Source organism: Rattus rattus, chromosome 7 (genome assembly GCF_011064425.1).
Source record: "Rattus rattus isolate New Zealand chromosome 7, Rrattus_CSIRO_v1, whole genome shotgun sequence".
In the NCBI taxonomy this organism is placed as follows: domain Eukaryota; kingdom Metazoa; phylum Chordata; class Mammalia; order Rodentia; family Muridae; genus Rattus; species Rattus rattus.
The window spans coordinates 89,868,751-89,891,197 of NC_046160.1; the positions used below are offsets into that span (position 1 = coordinate 89,868,751).

The 22,447-nt window shown below is 43.9% G+C and overlaps 1 protein-coding gene across 1 annotated transcript; it reads right to left on the minus strand.

Moving 5' to 3' along the window:
• Positions 1-1,389: 1,389 nt before the first annotated feature.
• On the minus strand, positions 1,390-21,219 carry Sgpp1 (sphingosine-1-phosphate phosphatase 1). The gene is made up of 3 exons (XM_032907952.1): positions 20,401-21,219; positions 9,088-9,177; positions 1,390-3,797 (listed from the first exon to the last, which is right to left on the minus strand). Exons 1-3 carry the CDS (start codon positions 21,049-21,051, stop codon positions 3,246-3,248), a joined length of 1,293 nt encoding a protein of 430 aa, XP_032763843.1. The 5' UTR covers positions 21,052-21,219; the 3' UTR covers positions 1,390-3,245.
• Between the last annotated feature and the right edge of the window lie 1,228 nt (positions 21,220-22,447).

Here is a 22,447-nt window from a genome sequence, read left to right on the forward strand (position 1 = left end):
TGGCTATGTATTCAAGACTCAAGTTCCTTATTCTGCCTCCACTTCCTGGTTGCAGGGATTGCAAGCAGGGGCAGTCACAATTATCTAAGAAATATACTAAATTTAAAAAGTAATTAACCGGGGTTGGGGATTTAGCTCAGCGGTAGAGCGCTTGCCTAGCAAGCGCAAGGCCCTGGGTTCGGTCCCCAGCTCCGAAAAAAAAGAAAAAAAAAAGTAATTAACTAGTTGTGGCTAGAAAGAGGACTCAGTAGCTAAGAGCACTTGCTGTTTTGGCTGAAGACTAGAGTGCGGTTCCCAGCACCCCATAGCAGCTCGCAACCACCTGTAACTCCAATAGGAGACCTGACACCTTCTTCCGGCCTCCTTAGGCACTAGGCACACCCAAGTGCACAGACAAACCACTGGTACACGTTTTAAAAAACGGCAAAGGCTAGGCATGGTGGTACATGCCTTTAATCCCAGCACTCAGGATACAGGAACAGGCAGAGATCACTCTGTGACGTCAGGCCAGCCTGGTCTACATAGTGAGTTCCAAGATAGCCAGGGCTTAGAGACCTTGCCTCAAAGTAAACAAGTAAACAAATGAAGAGGATGCCAAAGCTATACAAGACTTAAAATCGTTTTCTTAAGAAAACTGTAGAGGTACCTTAAGAAAATCAGATTTGCTCTCGTGTTTGTCCCTGGCTATGAGCAGGAGTCAGCTTTCTAAACATCTGTGCAGGATGCAGCAGGACTGAAATGGTGAGGGACACAGCTCTGGTTCTGGCTGTCGCGGGTGTAAGCCACAGCACCACGAAGCTCTGCATAAGACAGGTCACAGGACTCACAGGCCACGTGACGCCGCTCTCAGCTGGACGCTGCTAGATGCAGAATTCTCTATTTGGAGGAGGCAGGAGAAGGCCAACTGAAGGTGAACTACGAGATTAAAATGTTTACTTCCTTAAACATATTTTGAATATCTCTTATTTGTCTTTGAATTTTTCCTCTGCATGTTCCCAGAGTTGTAGAATTCCAGCAGGCTTAAAAGCGGAGCAAAATCAGGCGTGGGGGCGTGGCCTGTGGTTCTCCTGCTTGGGAAGGAGGAGGAGCAGGAGCTCCAGGTCTGCCTGGGATACATGAGACCCTGTCTCAAAATATAATGAATCATAAATTTAAGGGAAAATGTGGCTCTTAAGAATGTGTTCAGTGTACTTCAAAGTGCTGGTTGGTATACATACACCTTTAATCCCAGCACTCAGGAGGGAGAGGCAGGCTGATCTCTGTGAGTTCGTGGCCAGCCTGGATTAGAGTGAGTTCCAGGGCAGCCAGGGCTACACAGAGAAACCCTGTCTCAAACACCTGTCCCCCCACCCCCAAAAAAGCAACAGACATGTACACAACAGGCAAACAGATTTTCATATTGATCTTGGCTTTTATTTTAAAATACATTTAGCATAGAACTGTCATCAAACAAAACATAAACACAAAGAGATAGAATATTTTCTAATTCTTTTTAAGCTACACACAAAAATTAATAGGATAACAGAACCAAAGTGTGGGACCCTTTTTATAGCTCAATTCACAGAGCACATCTGATGAGGAATCCCCACTTTTTGCAGCTTCCAAGCTCCCTGCGTACCGATTCTTTTCTAAGCACCTCGCTTTCATCTCCCAGTGGCCAAAGGGTTCAAATTTACTTGCTTAAAGTTGATCAGACTCTGTTTGGGTAAAAACTACCAGGTCCCTAAGCTTTCAATCAGAATTATAAAAAATATGAGCTCAAATACTTATGTTGTCCACAGTAGGAGCGTTTTCCTTCTGAATGACCAAGAGATTATTGCACTAAAGTCGCTACCTCCACCCCTGACATGGAAGTCAATTCTCTTCTTTACAAAAAGCTCACCACGCATAAATGTAAGTTAACCTAGTTGCAATCACACTTCAAAATATAAAGGCACAGACAGGAAAAGAATAGTTTAATACTACACTCAAATTTTCCACTGTAAAAATAATTAGTTGGGAAAATAACAGAATCTAAGCTACCGATCCTTCACGTCTGGATTTGATAATCTACCTTAGGTTGCTAAAGAGTGGGGTATTAAAAGTTAACAGTGGGAAATCCAATCCTTTTCAAATAATTTAGAAAAATGGCTTGTGCACACAGAAAGGGTGTGCACTGTCTCATCTATAAATTTCAGTTACCTTTCCACTCACTGGAAATATTTACTTGTACTATACAGTCAAGACGATGTACATAGATATATACTGTTCCTCTAACTTGCAATGCACAGAAAAATACTTACAAAAATGGAAATACTTATCCATTTAGCTTTCCAATAAATTAGTGAGAAAACTTAGCGACTCCACATTTTGTTCTAAAAGTAACAAAAAACAAAAAACTGACTTAAGAGTTATGGGTCGTTTACTTCTAATTCTGTTAGTTTGATATATATTTTTAAAATACTTTCCTGATGATGTGGCTTAAGATAGAGTTAGAGTGTCACTTTTACATCACAGTATACATGGTGTCTCTTGATTCAGGAAAAGAAAGGCACAGTTAGCAAGCAATAAAATTCAGTACCTGAATTATTAAATTGGTGACCAAAATGGTTGAGGAAAAAAAAAAGTACATTCAACACAGTGTACAGAACTTTAAGAAAGAAAGAAATCCAAAAAAGCAAATTTCCCCCAAAACTTGGTCCATTAAAAATGCCTCTCATGTTCAACGTCATGGATAACATGAAGGGGGATGGCAGTGTAGGAAGAGGCAGTAAATCAGTGTGTGGTAGCATGTGGATTTCTGTCTGGTAATTACCAATTCAACGAGAAAATGGCTCCCATAGGAAAGAAACATTCAACCTATTTGTTACTAACAACATGCCTGCCTTAATTCCGAAGACCTGGGCACAACTGCATATTGTTACTGATTTTTCAATTCACCCCACTATTCGTAGGTAAAGAGTTGTATATATAATATATACTAGATACACACTTGCACACTGTGCACCTTAATATATAGTATATAGAACTGCAATTTGTAACAGACCGGAACTCCCCAAACATTCTGTGAATGGGCGTGTCATTTCTCAGTACTGAGAGCTCCGCCCACCTAAAACAGCGTCTGGTGTGCAATGACAATGCACTGGCTGCAGAACTTCCTTCTTTAAGATAAATTCTTGCAAAAGCCTCTGATCCAAGTTTTACCTAGAGAATAGCTTTAGATATAGCTGGTAGCCTCCTTTCTTATAATAACCAGTGTTCCTCCATCAAGAGATACCGATAAAGGAAAATATGTAGGGGATCAAAAACGTGATGGAGAAACCAACCGTCCCGTAGGTAATATACCGGTAGGGCAGCTCCACTTCCATGTGCTGCCTTGCTTGGCGAAGGTCATGACACGGAATACCGAAGAGTTTGCAGGCTAGAGGAATGGTGACCTTCTTCATGATATCTCTTATGAACAGTACAAGCAACATCCCTATGACGACCCGTAATATGGCTTTTCCAAACAGAGTTACCGTAAGAGGGGGGATAGCTAAGGGTAACGTGTGCAGAGAAGGGTCTAAGGATACACCCAGGTTATAAGCGGCGTGCGAGCCACAGGCAATCCCAGCACCACTCCCCAGAATCTCAGCCGTGTCTCCTCGGGATGTGCTCCAGGTGTCAAGGGTGAAAGAAAAAATGCCCAAAATCAAGTGAAGCCCGATGATGATGAGCGGGGCATATTTGTAAGTTTGGTTGAAGTTGTCAATCAGGTCCACCAATGGGTAGAAGATAATAAGGATTAAAATGGTATACAAGAATCCAGCAATGACGTCCTAGAAAGAATAAAAGTACAGTTAGTATAACGCTACTTTGGTGTTTAACTTTAAGCCTTATAAACCAACATACTATTGTATGACTAGTATCAGAACTTGGGCTGGGGCTGTAGCCTGATGGGTAGAGTGCTTGCCTAGCATGCAGGAAGCCTAGGTTTGATTCCTAAACTGCAAAAATAAGGCATACTGCTGCACACCCATAATCCCAGCAGAAAGGGTGGGATGGGGGAGTAGAGGCAAGAAGATCAGAAGTTCCAGGGTTACACAAAACCCTGTCTAAAAAAATAAATAAATAAAAATAAAATGTTAAAAAATATATTGCAGCGAAACTTGTTTTAATGATAAAAAGGATTCTATTAATTAATTAATTAATTAATTAATTAGGCTTTTTGAAATAGGGTTTCTCTGTGTAGCTCTGGCCGTCCTGGAACTCATTCTGTAGACCAGAACTCTCAGTTCTGTTTTTTTTTTTTTTCTTTTTTTTTCGGAGCTGGGGACCGAACCCAGGGCCTTTCGCTTGCTAGGCAAGCACTCTACCACTGAGCTAAATCCCCAACCCCAGAACTCTCAGTTCTGGAACTCGGAGATCCACTTGCCTCTGCCTCGTGAGTGTTGGGATGTACGCCACCACTGCATGGCCAATAAAAAGGATTTATTCACAATAATAAAAGACTTTTTATTTTTCTACTCTTTCCTTAACTACATATATAATGTGTGTGAATTTAGTCAGGTTCTGAACACTGTTTGCTACTGTGATGTTGACATGCAGAAGAAACATTGTATTTATTACTCAAAGAAATGATGTGTGCTGTCCTGAAGTTTATGCTTTGGGGGAAAAACCGGAAATAACAATGTTAGCAAGAAAACATAAATATTCCAGTTTTAGGTAAGTGATGTTAGCACTAAAATCAGTCTCCCTATCTTCTAAAAGGCCGTCTTTTTTAAGAACTGTGAATTGGAGGCCAGTTTAGACCGCACAGAAAATTCGAGGCCAGAGGACCACAGCAAGACCCTGTACCAAAAACGCAGCTTTAAAACAAACAAACAGACAGACAGACAGACGGCTGGAGAGGCGGCTCAGCGGTCCATCAAGAGCCCTTGCAGCTTCCAGAGGACCTGGGTTGGCTTCTAAGCACCTCCCCACATACAAATAATCCCTTACCAAAAAAATGTGTTTCAGAAATTGAATTTTGGTCGGGCAGTGTGGTGGCTCGTGCCTTTAGTTCAGCACAGGGGCAGAAGCAGGCAGATCTCTGAATTCAAGGCCAGCCTGGTCTATAGAGTGTGTTCAAGGAGTCAAGGTTATACAGAGAAATCTTGTTTTGAAAAAAAATAATAATTTTGAAAGCTATGTTTGGTAATGACTGAAAAAACATACAATAACCTTTACTTTTCCGGGGACTAGGAAAAACAATTAGGAAAGCACATAATAAAAACAAACGTTTGCTCTTTGACTCAGATTGATAAACTGTGTCAAGTGATAGTGAAGTATTCCTTATACATTATTCCTAGGACATTATCTTAGTGCTCTTAATGCTAAGGAAGATAACAACTCAGGCAGTGTCGCATCTGAGTGTCTGTGAGGCGTCTGGGATACACTCTACCTATAGCCCATGCTAGTTCCATACTTAACAGTGAAGACACCAGTTAGGTTTTAAAAAATAATTCAAAACACAAGCAATTATTTCAAATACTAAAAGATATGAAAAGTACAAACTGAGGGGATATTATCAGATTCATAATCTGATTCTAGCACTCAGAAGGCAGAGGCAGAAGCACAAGTTCAAAACCAGCCTAGGTACATGGTACCTTATGTCAAAAACAAAATAGCAAACAAGCAATATATTACTGACTAGTGATGATAGCCACAGCCATTGCACAGAATTATTATTTGTAATACTTCAAAGTTGTACCGGGTATTACTCTGAAAAGGAAAATTGCCAGGCGTGGCTTTACTGCCTTCAGCCAGTGAGTCATCTCCATGGCCCTTACCTATTCTTCTCTCTCTCTCTCTCTCTCTCTCTCTGTGTCTCTCTCTCTCTCTCTCTCTCTCTCTCTCTCTCTCTCTCTCTCTCTGTCTGTCCATGTGTACTGTGCTCATGCAGGAACCCTTGGGGATCACTAGGTGGCAAAAGACCCCATGGAATAGGAATTACAGTTGTGAGAGGTTACATGGGTGCTGGGAATTGCTCTGATCCTCTGTAAGAGGAGAAAGTGCTCTTAACTGCTGAGTCATCTATCCAGCCCTCCGTTGTAGCTACTTTTAATGAGGCAAATCATATATTCTTTGGGAGCAATTAGTCATTGAACAGACAATCAGGTTCCCTGGCATGGTACTATAGGAAAATAATTCCAACTACTTGGGTGGACTAAGTAAGCTAAGGCAGGAGGGCTGATTGTTCAAGGTCAGTTGTAGTTATAGGAGTTCAGCTGCATGGGCAATCTGGCTAAGATGCTGTCTCAAAAAAAAAAAAAAAGTCTTGGCATATAGGGCAGCCTGGCCACATGTGAGGTCCCTAGGTTTAATCCTTGGTACTGAAATAAATAAAAAGCAAAATAAAGTGAAATTTAATACACAATCAGGCCTGCCCATTCACAAACTGAAAAGCAGTAGTCAGGAATGGAGAGATGGCTCAGCAGTTGAGAGAGAGCACCGTTCTTGCAGAGGACCCAAGTTTGTCTCCCAGCCCATGGAGGTGGCTCACAACCACCCGGAACCCCTGCTGCAGAGATCTGCTGTCTCTGGTCTGTGCAGGCTCCTGCAGTCATGTACACACATCCTCCCCACACGTACATAAAGAAAAGAAAAGAAATGTCAAGTAATACTAATGTCAATATTGCTTTTACTCCACGTGACTCAAGAATACATGCGGTCTAGCATATAAAGAGCGAGCTGAATTCAGCAGGAATATCCGATCGGTTGGGGTTTTGTTTTTGAGATAGGGTTTCATTATGCAACCCTCGATGGTCTGTAACTCAGGATACAGTCCCGGATGGCCTCAGATGCACAGAGATCTTCCTGTCTCGAATTCTCGAGTCCTGGGATTAAAAGCAAGTGCCTGGCTTTCTCTCTCTCTCTCTCTCTCTCTCTCTCTCTCTCTCTCTCTCTCTCTCTCTCTCTCTCTCTCTCTCTCTCTTCTTTCTTCCAAGAGCAGTGTTTTTGTGATCACATATGCAACAATAAGATTCTTATTCCTCTTGGAATGATAATAAACTTAGAGATAAAAGTACTATTTCCTCTTCAGTTAAAAAAAAAAAAAAAGAACAAACATGGCTGGAGATGTGTTCAGCTGGTGGTGGACTTGCATGTCCAGGACACAAAAAGTAAGACTAAAAACAACAGGGCTGGAGAGATGGCTCAGTGGTTAAAAGCCCTGACTGCTCTTCCAGAGGTCCTGAGTTCAATTCCCAGCAACCACATGGTGGCTCACAACCATCTGTAATGAGATCTGATGCCCTCTTCTGGTGTGTCTGAGGACAGCTACAGTTTACTCATATACATTAAATAAATAAATCCAAAACAAAACATAACTTTTAAAAAAACAATCTAGATACCATGTAATCCCAGCACTAGGGAGCAGAGGCAGTATCTCTCAAGAGTTTGAGGCTAGCCAGGCCTACACAGTGAGACCTAGAACAAAACAAAACCTCATTCAAAGAAGGAAACAGTCTAACCATTTGGTAACTTTTTAGAAGTGATACCACTAATTGTGGAGGTAGAAAGGAATCATAAGGCACAGAGTGTGGTAAGTAGCAGAGTTTGGGAATGTTAGTCACACAAAAATGTGTAGTCTGATTATAAAATAGGAAGAGTAGTGAAAACAATGCCAATACTCCTAAAGCCATGAGATCAGTTCTACAAGTAGAACACTGTCAGAACACAGTCCAAGAATGGAATCATGCGAGAATCCTGAGTGCTTGTGAGAAAACGCCAAGAAAACAATAGCCTTGTGACCTCAGTTTCTTCAGAGCACAGAACTGCTCATGGAATGTGTTCTCGTGCTCCTCCGGGTGGATCAGATAGGCGTGCGCTTACTTCAGCTGTTGCTAGTCATGTGCCTCTATGCAAACCATGATTTTGTCCTGTGATTTTCCTTTGAGAATCAGCTTGAGCTCCTGAGAATGTTACTTAAGTGTCCTTTCTTAGCCCTCATGGTATAAACTGTCTGATGCTCCGAATAAAGTCAGCTATTACATGAGTGATAGGTAAAAAGGACATTCTAAAGAAGAAGAAGAGGAAGAGGAGGATGGGGGAGGAGGAAGACGAAGAACAACAACTCAGTATAAATTATTAGGCTTTCATATATTAGTTCACATTTTGCCATCTGTATTATTTTTTCTTTTTCTTTCCTTTCTTTTTTTTCTTTTTTTTTTTTTTTTTTGTTCCTTCATTTCCAAGCTAACAGGCAATAAATCCCTAGAGCATCTGGGGAGATGCTGACTGCCGAGAGACAGGGCACATTAGATCTAAGGAACCCACAGTCCATTGTGGGATGACAGAAAGGCAAGAAGCAATTCCAGTTTAGGGTAAATGGGGGAAGAGGCACCTGGCCACCCTGGAGAAGGAGAAGGAGAATGTGGGAAAGGTTGTGAGGAAGGGAAGCAGTCATCTCAGAGAGGAGAGAGGCAGCTCACCAGAGGTCACAGCATTCCTGAGGCTTCTGAGCACTCACAGCATTGGAGTTTGGAAAGTGAGATACAAGGCAGAGAAAGACGCCAGCGAGCCACAAATCATTACCCTGATAGTTCTGCTAATGAGGAAGACTCAACTGGATTTTCTCTTTCAGGGTTCAGAGAAATGCTATTTCTTCCTGGTCTATCTAATACTCCACTAATCTCTCTCACCTTGTAAAACTTTTACGTAAATCTTTTAATCTCCCACACTTAGTCAAATTCTTTTACACACAAAGCCCTTCACCCGTGCCTGGAACTTGATGGCCTGGGGGGCTGACCCTTTCCCCTGATTTCTTCATTTTCTTTGAAGCGGTTCTTTGAAGACTAGCCCGTCCAGCAAGGCTGAGACTGCCCCAGCCAGTAGGACACCACCTACAACAAAGTCAAAACCAAGTGAGCTTGCTAGCTGGCTTGGCTTCAGAATACCTTTTTACAAATAGAACTGCCTCCCCAACAGGTCATACTAATCATTTGACTTGAGATTCTATCTAAAATTTTCTACCAGTGTCAGGAAAAAAAATTTATTTTATAGTTTATATTTTTATATTTTATAGGTATGTACACACACGGACACACACACATACACACAGACGCACGGACACCCTGCTTTCCTTACCAGGATGGAATGCATTCCCATGTAGATTCTACTTAGGCAAACTAGAGAACTCCAACAGGGAATGAGAATCAGCCCGTATATAAGAGGATACTAAAGGAGAGAGAAAAAAAAATCAAGTTAGACAGATACAAACAAGCAAATAAGAAAGCAAATCGCCATGCTATGAAACCCTATCGAGAACTATATGCCTTCTCCTCGCCACTATTTCCCCAGTGCCTAACCAAGGATACACGAGACATTAACAAAACACTTTTACCAAGAACAACTTAGGTTTGTTGTTTTACCAGACGGGGCCTCTCTGTGTATCCCTGGTTGTCTTGCTCTGTAGACCAGGCTGACCTCAAACTCACAAAGATCCACCTGCCTCTGCCTCCTGAGTGAGTGCTGAGATGTGCACCACTACTGAAATTGTGTGCGTGTGCGCACGAGTGTGTGCACTCACCATGGGGCCCCACACACTTTAACCACGGTGCAGGTGCTCTGGAACACCACCCAAATTCAGCCTCTATTAAGGACTCGGACTTCCCTGGGAGGAAAGACTGCCACTCACTCTCTCCCATCCAGGAGTGGCTGCCATCTGCAATCTGTGGTGTTTTTCCTCCTCCTTGGAGGAACACTTTGTAATTAGTTTTCTACTTCAGCATTCTCCATTAAACTTCAAACGGCAATCCTATTGAGGAAAATTTGGGTGGGAATGGAGCACGGTGATTGCACAGGCCTGTAACTTTAGCAACAGAAAGACAGAGGCAGGAGGATCACTATGAGTTTGAGGCCAACCTGGCCTACATGGTGCTTGCAGGACAGCCAGGGCTATATGAGTAGCAGAAACATAAAAAGGGGAAAGGCACAAACAGGCTGCTCTTGGAATCAGCGATATCAGCTGACAGAGCTGGCTTCTTGTCCTGTGGTTGGAGGGAAGAAAAACAGGACTGACCGGGAGCATGGTTAATGTGGGAAGAGCGTGTTCTGGTGGTGTGTGCCTGGTGGTTTCCAGGTCCTAAGTGAAACTGCACACAGACAGTGGTTGGAGAAGGAGAGTGAGAAGAGTTGAATACTAATATTCGAAGGGCTGAGGCAGGGGGACTGCTGCAGTGAGAAGCCAGCTTGGGCTACATCGTGAGATCCTGTCCTTAAATTAAAAAGAGGGCCGGTAATGAAGTGCACATGGGTAAGTGCTCTACACTATTTCCAAGTGCATAAAAATATAGCCCAACAAATCATATGGTAGCTAAATGACTTTTTCTTACGGCGCTACGGATGGATGGAACCCAGGGCTTTCCCATGCCAGGCCCGCCTCAGCCTCCCCATGCTGAGACCATAGGTGTGTGCCACCATCTCTCCCTCTCCCAGATGCTGCTTTTGGTTTCATTCAGCCCAGGCTGGTCTCGAACTCACTGTGTAAGGACCAATAACCTTGAATTTGGTGCCCCTGCCTCTGCTTCCCAAGCCCTGGGATTACAGGCGTGAGCCACCAGCCCGGCTTAGGTACTTTTACTCTCACAGCTCTGTTAACTTTCACACTGTGTGACCTTGATAACAAGGAAACCCAAGTGAACATTTCCTTCAGTTATTCTACAAAATGGCTCTATTCAGCCCGATATGCTTTCCCCGCTGCTTATCACACATGATCAGAACTGTCTGGTACACTGTGGCGCCTTCCACTCACTCGCATGGGAGGGAAGGTGCAAAAATAGCTAATAAAATGACTGGCAATTAAACCAATTTCAAAAACTGTCTTTAAAAATAATCTTTCTTTCTTTCTTTTTGGAGACATTAAGGGACTGAACCAATGGCTGAATGCCAGGGAGCACTCTATCGACGAATTACACTCTGGCCTCTTAAGTACAATTTAATTTGTTCAGAATAATTGTAATATGGGACAAACACAGACAGCAGAGGGGAAAAAATCCATTGTAAATCCCGGTAAGCAGATAGTTTCTCACACAACAGGGCAGTGGTGGCGCATTTCGGACAGATTTTTCTTCCTAACGAAACAAAAGTTGTAGTCTGTATGGAAAGCACATCAGTATGCGAGAGATCATACATTCTATCCATGTTCATATACATCCATACACAACATACATATATACACACAAACACAATACACATGCGTATTCGATGACCAGGCAACTCTGGGAGTCTGTACTAAGCACAGAAATGTGGGTAAGGAGTCACATATCAAAACTGACAGAAGGGGGCTGGAGAGATGGCTCAGTGGTTAAGAGCACTGACTGCTCTTCCAGAGGTCCTGAGTTCAATCCCAGCAACCACACGGTGGCTCACAACCATCTGTAATGGGATCTGATGCCCTCTTCTGGTGTGTCTGAAGACAGCTACAGTGTACTCATATACATTAAATAAATAATATAAAAAAAAACTGACAGAAGATGGCTTCCATCTCTCAGTGCAGACACAGAGGGGCTTGTCATCTTTGTACAGAGGAACGTTGTCTACCTCCCTCACTAGTCACCTACACACATACACGGACATACTATCTGCCATTTAGAAAATCCATGTCTTTCGAGTCTCAAACGTGAACCACAAAAATCAACTTAAGTCATCATGGAAGAGAGAGAGTTGCAGCAGTGTCAGAGCGTCTCAGAGGACCCATGGTGGAAGAACACCAGCCGTGTGTGTGTTGCTCGGCCAGGATCGTCCCTCCTTCCACACAAATGCTGCCTTTTCTTTCTTCCAGAAACAGGCTTTTTTCTGGGTTCTCCAGTCCAGTCAGCAGGTGACAACTTCTGAGTTTGCTTCTTCTGGAGTGCGGGAGACTCACTTATCCATCCTCACCCCGCCTATCTGACTCGGAGAAGAGTCAGAGTCAAGGTGGGGGTTTACAGGGTTGTAAGCTAGGCTGATTTGTTTGTTTCTTCAGCCGTGGGGCCCTGGGGTGGCCACATAATATCCTTCTATTTCAGGTTCCTCCTATCTAAAAGGAGGTAATTAGTGTTTAGGACAGTACCAAGCCTACAGTGTAAAAACATCATCTGCTTGGGAAGCCGAGGCGGGAAGATGGGTAGTCAAGGTAAGGGTGGTCCGCACAGTAAAAGGAGGTCACTCACAGGTACCTCAGTGGACAGCCTGTCTAGCACATGTGAGGCCTGGCTGAGTCTACAGCACTGTGTATGAATTAAAAGAGTGTAATGACACGTTTCAGCCATGGTGCCCCCAGAGAAGTAACCTATGGAACATGTCTGTACGTTATAAATAGGAAGAGGTTTACAAGGGAGAGCTAGCTCATGCCACTGTGGAGGCTCACAAGAGCCAAACTCTCAGGCTGAAGGTCCATGGAAGGACGGAGGTATCGCTCAAGTCTGAAGGAATTTGCTGGCAAAATTCTCTCTCCTACGGCAAGCTTGTCTACCTGTGTTCAGTACATGGGCAGGTGAAAAGAATTGACTACCACCAAGTTGCCCTCTGATTCAGACAGACAGACAGACACACACACACCCCCAAATAAATAAATAAATATTTAAAAAGTGATGAACCGACTTTTGAACGGCCAGTTGTATCTGAGTTCAAGGCCTGATCCATACATCAGGGCTACTCAGAAAAACCAGTCTCAAAAAATAAAGTTGTTTTTTTTTTTTTTAAAGAAATTTACTATTCCAAACTCAAACTGCTTTTTTCTCACCTTTTTGTTCTTTTCATTTGACTTGTCTATGTAAGAAATGTCTTTTTTCCACTCAAGGGTAGCTTCTTCAAGGGCTAATACTCACTAATGGTAGGCATTTGGCAGCTTAACAAAATGACGTGAAACTAAGTCTTAGCCACCTTGTAAAACATTTGCTTACACAAATGGTGATGGCCAAGGGGCAGCTGGACCCTTTCTCCTTTTCTTTACTGCCTTTTACACAGTCTTTTAAAACTAGTCTTTATAAAGACTGTGGGGTCAGAGCCCAGCCAATAGGGAAACAACATCACCGCCTGCCTAGAAATAAAAGCCAAATAAGCTGGGCTAGATGGGGCAAGCCCTGAATTAACCCCAGCACTGGGCAGAGCTGGGCTCTGAGTTTAGAACAGCTGTGAGTTCCAGGCCTGACAGAGCTACATATTAAGACATTGTTTCAAAGAAACCAAAAGGGAACAAAACCAAGCGAACTTCCTGCCTCATACTTTCCTTTTGTTTGTGTGATTCTTTGGGTGATACTGAAAATATTTGTTTCCAGTACCTAGAAATTAAACATAATTCTTTAGCTGGGCATGGCAGAACTCTTTAATCCCAGTATTTGGGAGGCAGAGGCAGGTGGATCTCTGAGTTCAAATCCAGCCTGGTCTACTATAAAGTTCCAGGACACCCACCCAAACAGAGAAATGCTGCCTTGAAAAACCGTGTGTGTGTGTGTGTGTGTGTGTGTGTGTGTGTGTGTGTGTGTGTGTGTGTGTAATCTGCTTTAGTAAAAATTTACTGGAAATAAAGATACTAATTTTACTCAAAAAAAGCTGCATATGGCTACCTAGCAAAAATGACGATATTGATCAAGCAAAACAATAAGCATGACATATGATGTGGTCTTAATTCTATCAGATACAAAATAGTGAACCTGACATACAATAGAGTCCCAATCATTTCCAAATGATAAAGACACACACACATTTCTTACCATTCCTTAGCCTCTGAAAAGTCTGGTTTTTTTTTCAGTGCTTGTGCTGAATTTACCAATGCTTAGGGCTTCTCCAGAACAAGAGCTCTCTTATTTTCACTTCTGGCTTTGTCTAAGGCATAGTCTTTTTAAGGTATTGTCTCATCTTACTGTGTTGGGCAGACCTATACTGTGGCCCTAGAAGCACAGACACTACTCATCTGACCATCAATATTTGAGTCTAGTGTGGACACTTGGCCCTGACCAGGCAGATCTCGCAGCTCAAGACAGTCTCTACTGTCTGAATCTGTAGAGAATGCAGAGCCGGATGAAGAGAGCACACACATGCCCAGGCACAGGAGAGGGCTGTACAGAGGCATTCGGTGTGCTTTGAGGCAGTCTTGTTCCACAGCCTGGCCCCAAACCCCCAGTACTTCCTTGCACTTAGTTTCTACAAAATGTTCCAGATGTTCTGCAAATCAACTTCCTCTTTTTTCTTAACCCAGTCAAGATGCATTTTTTTAAAATCCCTGTGTGCACACCCTGAGTTCCATACACCTCAGATGCTCTGTCCTTCCTCTCTTCCTTCTCTTTGCCGCTTTTCTCCCCCCACCCTGACCCTCAAAAGGGACTCCCTTATGCCCAGCACCACATTCAAAGATCAGTCCGTTTCTGCCCAGCACCAAATTCAAAGATCAGTCCGTTTCTGCCTCTTGAGTGCTAGGTTTAAAGAAGCACACGCCTACCTCACCTTAGATATTTCTAAGATATCTTCTTTTTCAAAAGACTTATTTGTATATGTGAGAGACAGCATCTGTCTGTGTGGGTGAGTGTGCCTATATGAGTACATCAAGAGCAGAAGGGGGTGTCACTATTCTCTGCCTATTCTTTGAGGCAGGATCTCTCCCTGAACCTGGGGCCCATGTTTTTCTCAGTGAAAGTGGAAGCCAGCAAGCCTTAGCAATCGGGCCCCTGCTCCCTCCAGGGGTTTGGGGTTACAGGTATGCTGAGGACACCCAGCCTATGTGAGTGCTAGGATCCCAACTGGGGTCCTCACGATAATGCTGCAAGAGCTCTTAAATGCTGAACCATCTCCGCAAGTCCCGAAGATATCTGCTTGCACCTCGTATTTCCACTCCTTAAATATTGATGGGTGTGTCTACATTTCTCGTTGCATGTATGTGTGCCTGTGCATCTACATGTGGAGGCCAGAGGAAAACCTGGCATGTTGTTCTTCAAGAGAACCACTACACTTTGCTGAGGTAGATCTTACACTGGCCTGTCACTCACCAAAGGAACTACAGGCTGGCCGGGGAGTCCCAGGGATCTCCGTGCCTGTCTTCCCAGTGTTGGGATCACAGCTTGCACCATCGTGCCTGGCATGGAGTCTGTTTTTTAAGATTTACTTTTAATTCTATGTTAGTTCTATGTGAGAGTAGATGCGCGTGAGTACCGGTACTCTTGAGAGCCAGGAGAGGGCGGCACCAAATCCCCAGGAACTGGAATTACAGGGGTTGTGAACTACCCGCTGCAGGAACTTGGGTCCTCTGCAAGAGCGGTATGGATGCTTGATTGCTGGGCCATTTTTCAAGCCTCTGCGCCTGGCTTTGACATAAATGTTGGAGAGATGGCTCAGCCCTGATGTATGTCTTTGTCCTGACACTGGTTAATCATGAAAACTTGGAAGTATCAATTTAGGATATGTTCATATATTTCTTTTTTGTTTTCCTATAATTATTTAAATAAGACCAGATACAAATATTTGGTACTTATATATAAAGGCACTTTTTTTTTATGGTAAAGAGGGTGTTTGTTTTTGATTGTTTTGTTTTTAAGGTAGGCACTCATGTTGCCATTCTGGGGCTGGAAGGATGGCTCAGTGGTTAGGAGCACTGATTGTTTTTCCAGAGGTCCTGAGTTCAATTCCCAGCGACCTCATGATGGTTCACAACCCTCTGTAATGGGGTCTGATGCCCTCTTCTGGTGTGTATGAAGATAGCTACAATGTACTCACATAAAATAAATAAATTTTTAAAAAAGTTGATATCTTAAGAGGTATTTTGCTGGGGCTGGAGAGATGGCTCAGTGGTTAAGAGCACTGACTGCTCTTCCAGAGGTCCTGAGTTCAATTCCCAGCAACCACATGGTGGCTCACAACCATCTGTAATGAGATCTAATGCCCTCTTCTGGTGTGACTGAACACAGCTACAGTGTACTTGTATACATAAAATAAATAAATCTTAAAAAAAAAAAAAAAGGTATTTTCCTGGACCTGAAATTCTCATTGTGTGTCCTCTTTGAGGACAATATTTCATTTTCACGATTCCACTTGGCAGTTATGTGCTGGCACCCAGTCTGTATTCATTGAGAGAACTGCCTCCCTCATCACTTCAGGTGGTTGCTTTAAGGATATCAAATACCAGCTCCTGGATGACCCTGCACACTCAATACAAGATGCTTCTAATATATACATATATATGTGTGCATGTGTGTATGTATATGCATATATTTTGCCCCTTCACAAATTATACATCCCAAACTGGAAATTTGGACATATTCTTTTTCCCTCCTTAATGATAGATCCAATGATCATCGAGACTTGTCAATTCTACCTTTGAAAACTAGGAAATTTGCTAGGTTTGGTGGTAGTGTATGTCTTTAATTCCAGCAAAGGCAGAGCAGGCAGGACTCTGAAAGAGACCAGTTTGTGACAATGAGACCTTGCCTCAAAAGTAAACAAATCTATCAAATTCAAGATAAGCTTAGTGCAGCCTGGCGGTGGTGGCACTCGCCTTTCACCCCAGCACTCAGCAGGCAGAGGCAGGTGCATTCCAGGACAGCTAGGGCTGCACAGAGAAACCCTGTCTCAAAATATAAATTAAAAATGTAGCACTGGGGGAGAGTCTATTATGCTTCATGAACCACACAGTCCAAGTTGTTGAAGCTGTGTACTTTCACAGCTATCAGCAGCACAAATAGAAACAAAAAAGCAACACTAGACACAATGGATAAGATCAGTTTCTCAACTTTTAACTACAGACGAAATTTGGAGGTTCACATAATTTTCCTGCCATAAAACATTCTTTTGGCTCTTTCTCAATTCTTTAAATATGTAAAATCCACCCATACTTCATAGGCCATTAAAAAAAAAAAACAGACAGCAAACTGGGGTATAGTGCGAAATCCATGCTCAGCACAGGAGGCCCTGGGCTCAGTCTCTGATGCCACTCAACACCAAAATACAACAGGCCAACGCCAGGTAGCGGGCCACTGTTTGCTGGGGAGAGCTAACAGGGAGACAGATTCCTATTGCCTCTCCCTTGAGCTGGCAAAAGCATCTTCTCTGTGAACTGCTCTCCCCGTCCCCAATGATCTAGAACTTTCCCTGGGCTACAGACAGAAGACATCCCAGAATATCCATCTACTCCCCTCAGCAGAACAATATCTGTTTTCTCACATTCACATGTGCTATGCGGCACAGATTATGAGAAATTGACAGGTTTTTATTTGTTGAGACAAGTCTCATCTTGATTAAAGCTCTTTATTCAATGGGAGAATAAAATATATAATTGCAATGAAAGAAATACAACCACCACTATTCCCAGTTGATGAGATTTCCTGTAGAAGGAAGGTGTGGGAATTACTGTACCAATTATTAAATTAACAGGAACTTTAACAAGGATATCTTGGGTCATCTCAATAATAGAGCTCACAGGATTTCAAGGCAATTAAAGAGTTGACTTTAAAATGTATATTGAGAGTTGGGTATGGAAGCACAGACTTGTAATCCCAACTACATGGGAGGGTGAGACAGAAGGATTTCCAAGTTGGAGTCTAGCCAGCTACAGAGTGAGTTCAAGGCTAATCTGGGAAACTTAGAAGACCCTGTCTCAAAATGAAAAATGGTTAGACTTACACACACACATACACACACACACACACACACACACACACACACACACCACTAAATGGACGCAGCCAAAGGCCTAGGTTTCAACAATCAGTATCATGGAAGAAACAAAATAAGCTAAAAGCAAAGATTCAAATTAGCCATCACTGGGGTTGGGGATTTAGGCCTGGGTTCGGTCCCCAGCTCCGAAAAAAAATACATACTACAATATGATCTTTAATAAGTTGCTGATGGGAGTAAGATGAAACTGTAAAAAAAAAAAAATTCGTTTCTCAAAAAAAAAAAAAAAAGTATGCCCATGTATTCTCTTTGAAGCTTAATTCCTGAACCAATAATAAAAATGATGATTTTAAAAAAAAAATCAGGGGCTGGAGAGATGGCTCAGCGGGGAAGAGCACTGGCTGCTCTTCCAGAGGTCCTGAGTTCAATTACATACCACAATTACACACACCCTAACATGCATAAACAAATAAACATGGTGGCTCACAACCATCTGAAATAGGGGATCTGATGCCCTCTTCTGATGGTGTGTCTGAAGGTACAAAGATACCAACAGTATACATTTTAAAGAAACACTATATATAATCTTTTAAAAAATCTTTAAAATGCTAAGTAAGGGGTTGGGGATTTAGCTTAGTGGTAGATTACTTGCCTAGCAAGCGCAAGGCCCTGGGTTCAGTCCCCAGCTCCGAAAAAAAAAGAAAAAAAATGCTAAGTAAAGGCCAGGTGGGGTTGGCACATGCCTTTAATACCAGCACTTGGAAGGCAGGGGAATCTCTGAGAGTTCCAGACCAGTCTGGTCTACAGAGTGAAGAGTTCCAGAACAGCCAGGGCTACACAGAGAAACTCTGTTTCAAAAAACCAAAAGAAGAAAAAGAGCTAAGTGGAAAAAAAAATCCTGTTAAACTGGCTTTATAGTGCAGGTTCCTCCAGGATGGAATGTTCACAATAGGAAAATCTATATAAATAGAGTGGGTTGATGGTTGCCTAGAGATCTATCTGTTTAAGACCAGATGATTTCTATCGCCCTGCCTAGCTGTAATCTCAAAGCCTGTATGGTTTGCCAATGTTGAATTGAATACAATAGGTTGTGTATAATTCCTAGTTGAAGCCAGCCTGAACTACAAAGTGAGTTCCAGGCTACAGTGAGATCCTGCCTAAAAACAGAACAAAAACTAGAATATAAGTTTAGCCTGATTATTCAAGCGGCCTTGAAATGTTAAAATATTGATAGCTACACCCCATAAACAATTCAGCAGAACTATTTTCAGACTTCCTGTTAGCATGTGTCCTGAATTACTGAAGAGCAGAACCAACTCATTCCCTCTCTCTCTCCTTTCCCCAGTCCCCCATGGCAGTATTAGCAGCAGCCCATCAGGAAGGAGGCAGTAGAAAGTCCCCCATCAGTAAGACAAACAGCAGCATATACACCCAGTATACAGCATGCAGAACACAGGGACAACCTCACTTTCTGGATTCGTTAGAGCAGATGGGAATTTTTAGATAGGTCCCCCCCACCCCCGCGCCCCCAAACAGTTAGCACTGCTTTTGCAATCCAAATGTGACCATGTATCACCAGGGGTTAAATAGGAAAGAACTTTCTATGTTAGTCTCCCCTCCTAATTCCATCATTCTTTCTGGGTGCATGCCTGATTTCTGTAACTCTAAAAGAGATCAACTGCACAGTAGAGGGGGGCTGGAATGATACAGGCAAGATTTACCCATAGTGAAACTCAGCGTGGATTAAGTAAGTCTAGAAGGGAGTTTTACAACACAGTTGGCATTTCACAATCTTATGCAATGAAAGGGAGTTAGAAAGAGACAATGAGTCTCCCTAGATTCTCCAAAACTATGCACTTTATTCTTAAGAGACTGGTCCGAAAGACTAACAAATCATACAATTTAAGATAGATAAAAGCAAGACCAGTAGACAAATATATTTTGCTTCTGCGTGAAAGATAATTAAATTGTAAACTCAAATATCACTTGCAAACAAACCCGAGGAAGCTTAAATTAGGGAAAGCAAAAGCAGGAAAATTAAAAAATGACTACCATTAAAATTTCTTGATGGAAGGAGTAAGAGGGAAGTAAAAAACAAAAACAAAAATCAACAAAACAAACAAAACTCTTGGTCAAATTACCCCTGATGTCATACGCCATTATAACCAATCCAGCTTTTCCACAGGCAAAGCCGTGCATGGTTACAATTACGGCCATAGTAACAGTGTAGCAACTAACAACTAGTTATCCAGCCCAGAGAGAGAAGTGCAGTCAAGTGTCTCAGTAGTTCTGCGATCAATCCTTTACTGACGAGCTTCCATAGACTCCGCTCCTTCACCTTTTGTCATAACTGTCATCTCTTCAGTGCTTGGAATATGCCCGTGTCGGGATTACACTACTGTTTGAAAACACTGTCTAGTTTTACATCGTAAACATCAAGTATACAATGAAACCGGGTCTCAGTTACCAAGTGTTTCATTTTAAGGAAACCACATCACCACTGTGCATCAGACGAACTAAGTTTAAAAACTCAGTCCCAGCTCAAGGGTTAAAGGCACGGAAAGTGTTTCCTTAGGGCTTGGGGGTGGGGTGGGGGTGGGGGTTGTCTAAGAAACTACACTTAACTGTATTAAAATACAGTTTAGTAGTTAATTATCCTTCATTAATTTTCTAGAACTCTGACAGGGCCTGCCTTTGGTACTATGAGAACCTATGGGTATTTTGGACTGGAAGAGCCAATTTTTTAAAAAAGGGGGAAAAAAAGTTCAGAAAGCACTGGAAACTCGTGCGTGCAGCTGAGTGAGGGGCGCAGCGTACCTGCCAGCGGCCATAGGTGAGCAGGATCATGGCGATGGGGATGGCAGTGCCGGACATGGCATGCGTGGAGGGCATGCTGTATTCCGAGTTGTAGAAGATCTCCAGCTTGATGACCGGCGGCGAGGCCGGCCGCGGCCAACGGATGATGTCCTTGGTGCACTGGCCCAGGTACATGACCAGCACCCAGATGATCACCAGCCTCCGGCCCACAAAGGGGTCGAGATTCCAGATCCAGAAGGGGAAGAAGATGATGTAGAAGAGCTCGTTGCCCAGTTCGGTGCCGAAGCAGAACAGGTAGTAGAGCGGCAAGTTGCTCACTTTGGCCAGCTCGCCCTCCTCGCCCGTCAACGAGTTGCGCCGCAGCGAGCCCGCGCGGCGGGGCCCGGTCGGGCCCGGCTCGGCCGCCAGCCCGTTGCGCACGCCGTTCGGTGCACCGCAGCAGTCGGGCTTGGCCGGGCTGCCGTCAGCGTCCGACTGCCGTGCCCGTCGCCGGGGGTCTCCCGGGGCTCCGCGAACCTCGGTCTCTGCATCCTCGCCCGCCGCCGGGCTGCCGAGCGGCACCTCCACCCCACACAGACGCTGGAAGCTCGCCACCCGCTGCGGCTCCTGCAGACGGATGGCTAGCAGAGCCAGTCGCTGCCCCAGGGACATGGTCGCGGGCCACTCGGGAATTGATCCGGCCACGCGCTCCCCGCCAGCCACAGCCGCCACGGTGCCTAGCTCGACTCGCTCGAGGCTGCCGGCGACCGCGCCAACAGGCCGCAGCGGCCGCCGCGCGCGCCCTGCGCTCCGCGCGCCCCTCCCCTGGCGCGCTCCCCGCCCCGCGCGCTCACGGAGGCCCGCGCCGCGCGCGCAGCCCGGAGCTGTTCCCCGAAGCCCCGCCTTCCGGTGCCCCAGGCTGCTGTGTGCGGAACCTGTGGTCCTAGGCAGAGCTGATGACCCAGGAGCCGCGCGCAGGTTTTATTAGCCTGGAATCAACTGGGGCGTGATGAATGGAGACGAAGTAACCGCCGTGAAACCGGAATCGTCCGACTCACGCCATTAATTAGCAACTAATTTCAGAGCTGTCTCGGATGGTTGATGTCCGGAAAGCCACGTGCCAATTGACCAGCGGTGGCAAGATTAGAAAGATTTAGATAATCCAGGGCAGAGCCTGGGTATGTGATCGCTGACACAGCTGTGGTCTGCAAGAGAAAAGCCAGTCGCCTACAAAGTCAAACCAGGCTGTCACTCATCACATACGTATCTTAAGCGAACTGAAGTGTAAACTTTCCTAATAAATTCTAGCACCTAGCAAGATTGCTCAGCACCTAATTAGTGGGAGAACACAGGGTGGAGAATTCTGCGGGTATTTTTTTGTTTGTTTTGTTTTCTTCCGGGTTTTGTTTTTTGTTTGTTTTTGAACCAGGGTATATCATTTAGCCTAGATTGGCCTCAGCCTTGCTGTGTAGTTAAGTGTAGTTAAGGCTGGCCCTGAACTGTTGATTCTTCTGGTGCAACCTCCCAAGACACGGGTTACTGCGGCACCGTGCCAGGTTTGAAGTCTGAATCTGATAGGCTGATCTAGACTCTTTACATCACTGTCTTGCAAGTCACAAACTTGACTTTAACTTCTAGATGGAACCGATTTTATTAAAAGATTTCAAAGTTTTAATTTCGGGAAGTTATTTCAGGCAAGGCAAGCGAATGTCTATAATTAAAGGCTGAACTACTTCCAAGAAAGGAGCTGGAAAATGCTCCATGCTGGTAAGTCATTAGAAATATGTTCATTTCCCGAGAAAGACTGCTCCCGACTCCTTCCACTTCACTTGCTGCAGTCATAAAGAGAATTGCCTCTACTCTTTGGCCCTCAAATTGTGAGGTTGGAAAGGTTGACAGGCACAGGTTAATCGCAGGGCTTGGAGGCTGACAGGTGAAGATTTGGAGTTTGAGGTCCGCTGGGGCTGCATAACAAGATACTGTATCAAAATAAGTAAAAGCATTTACAGCCCTGTAAAAGCCTGAGGAAAGGAATACTGGGCCTGAAGAATGGTATACAAAGTAACCA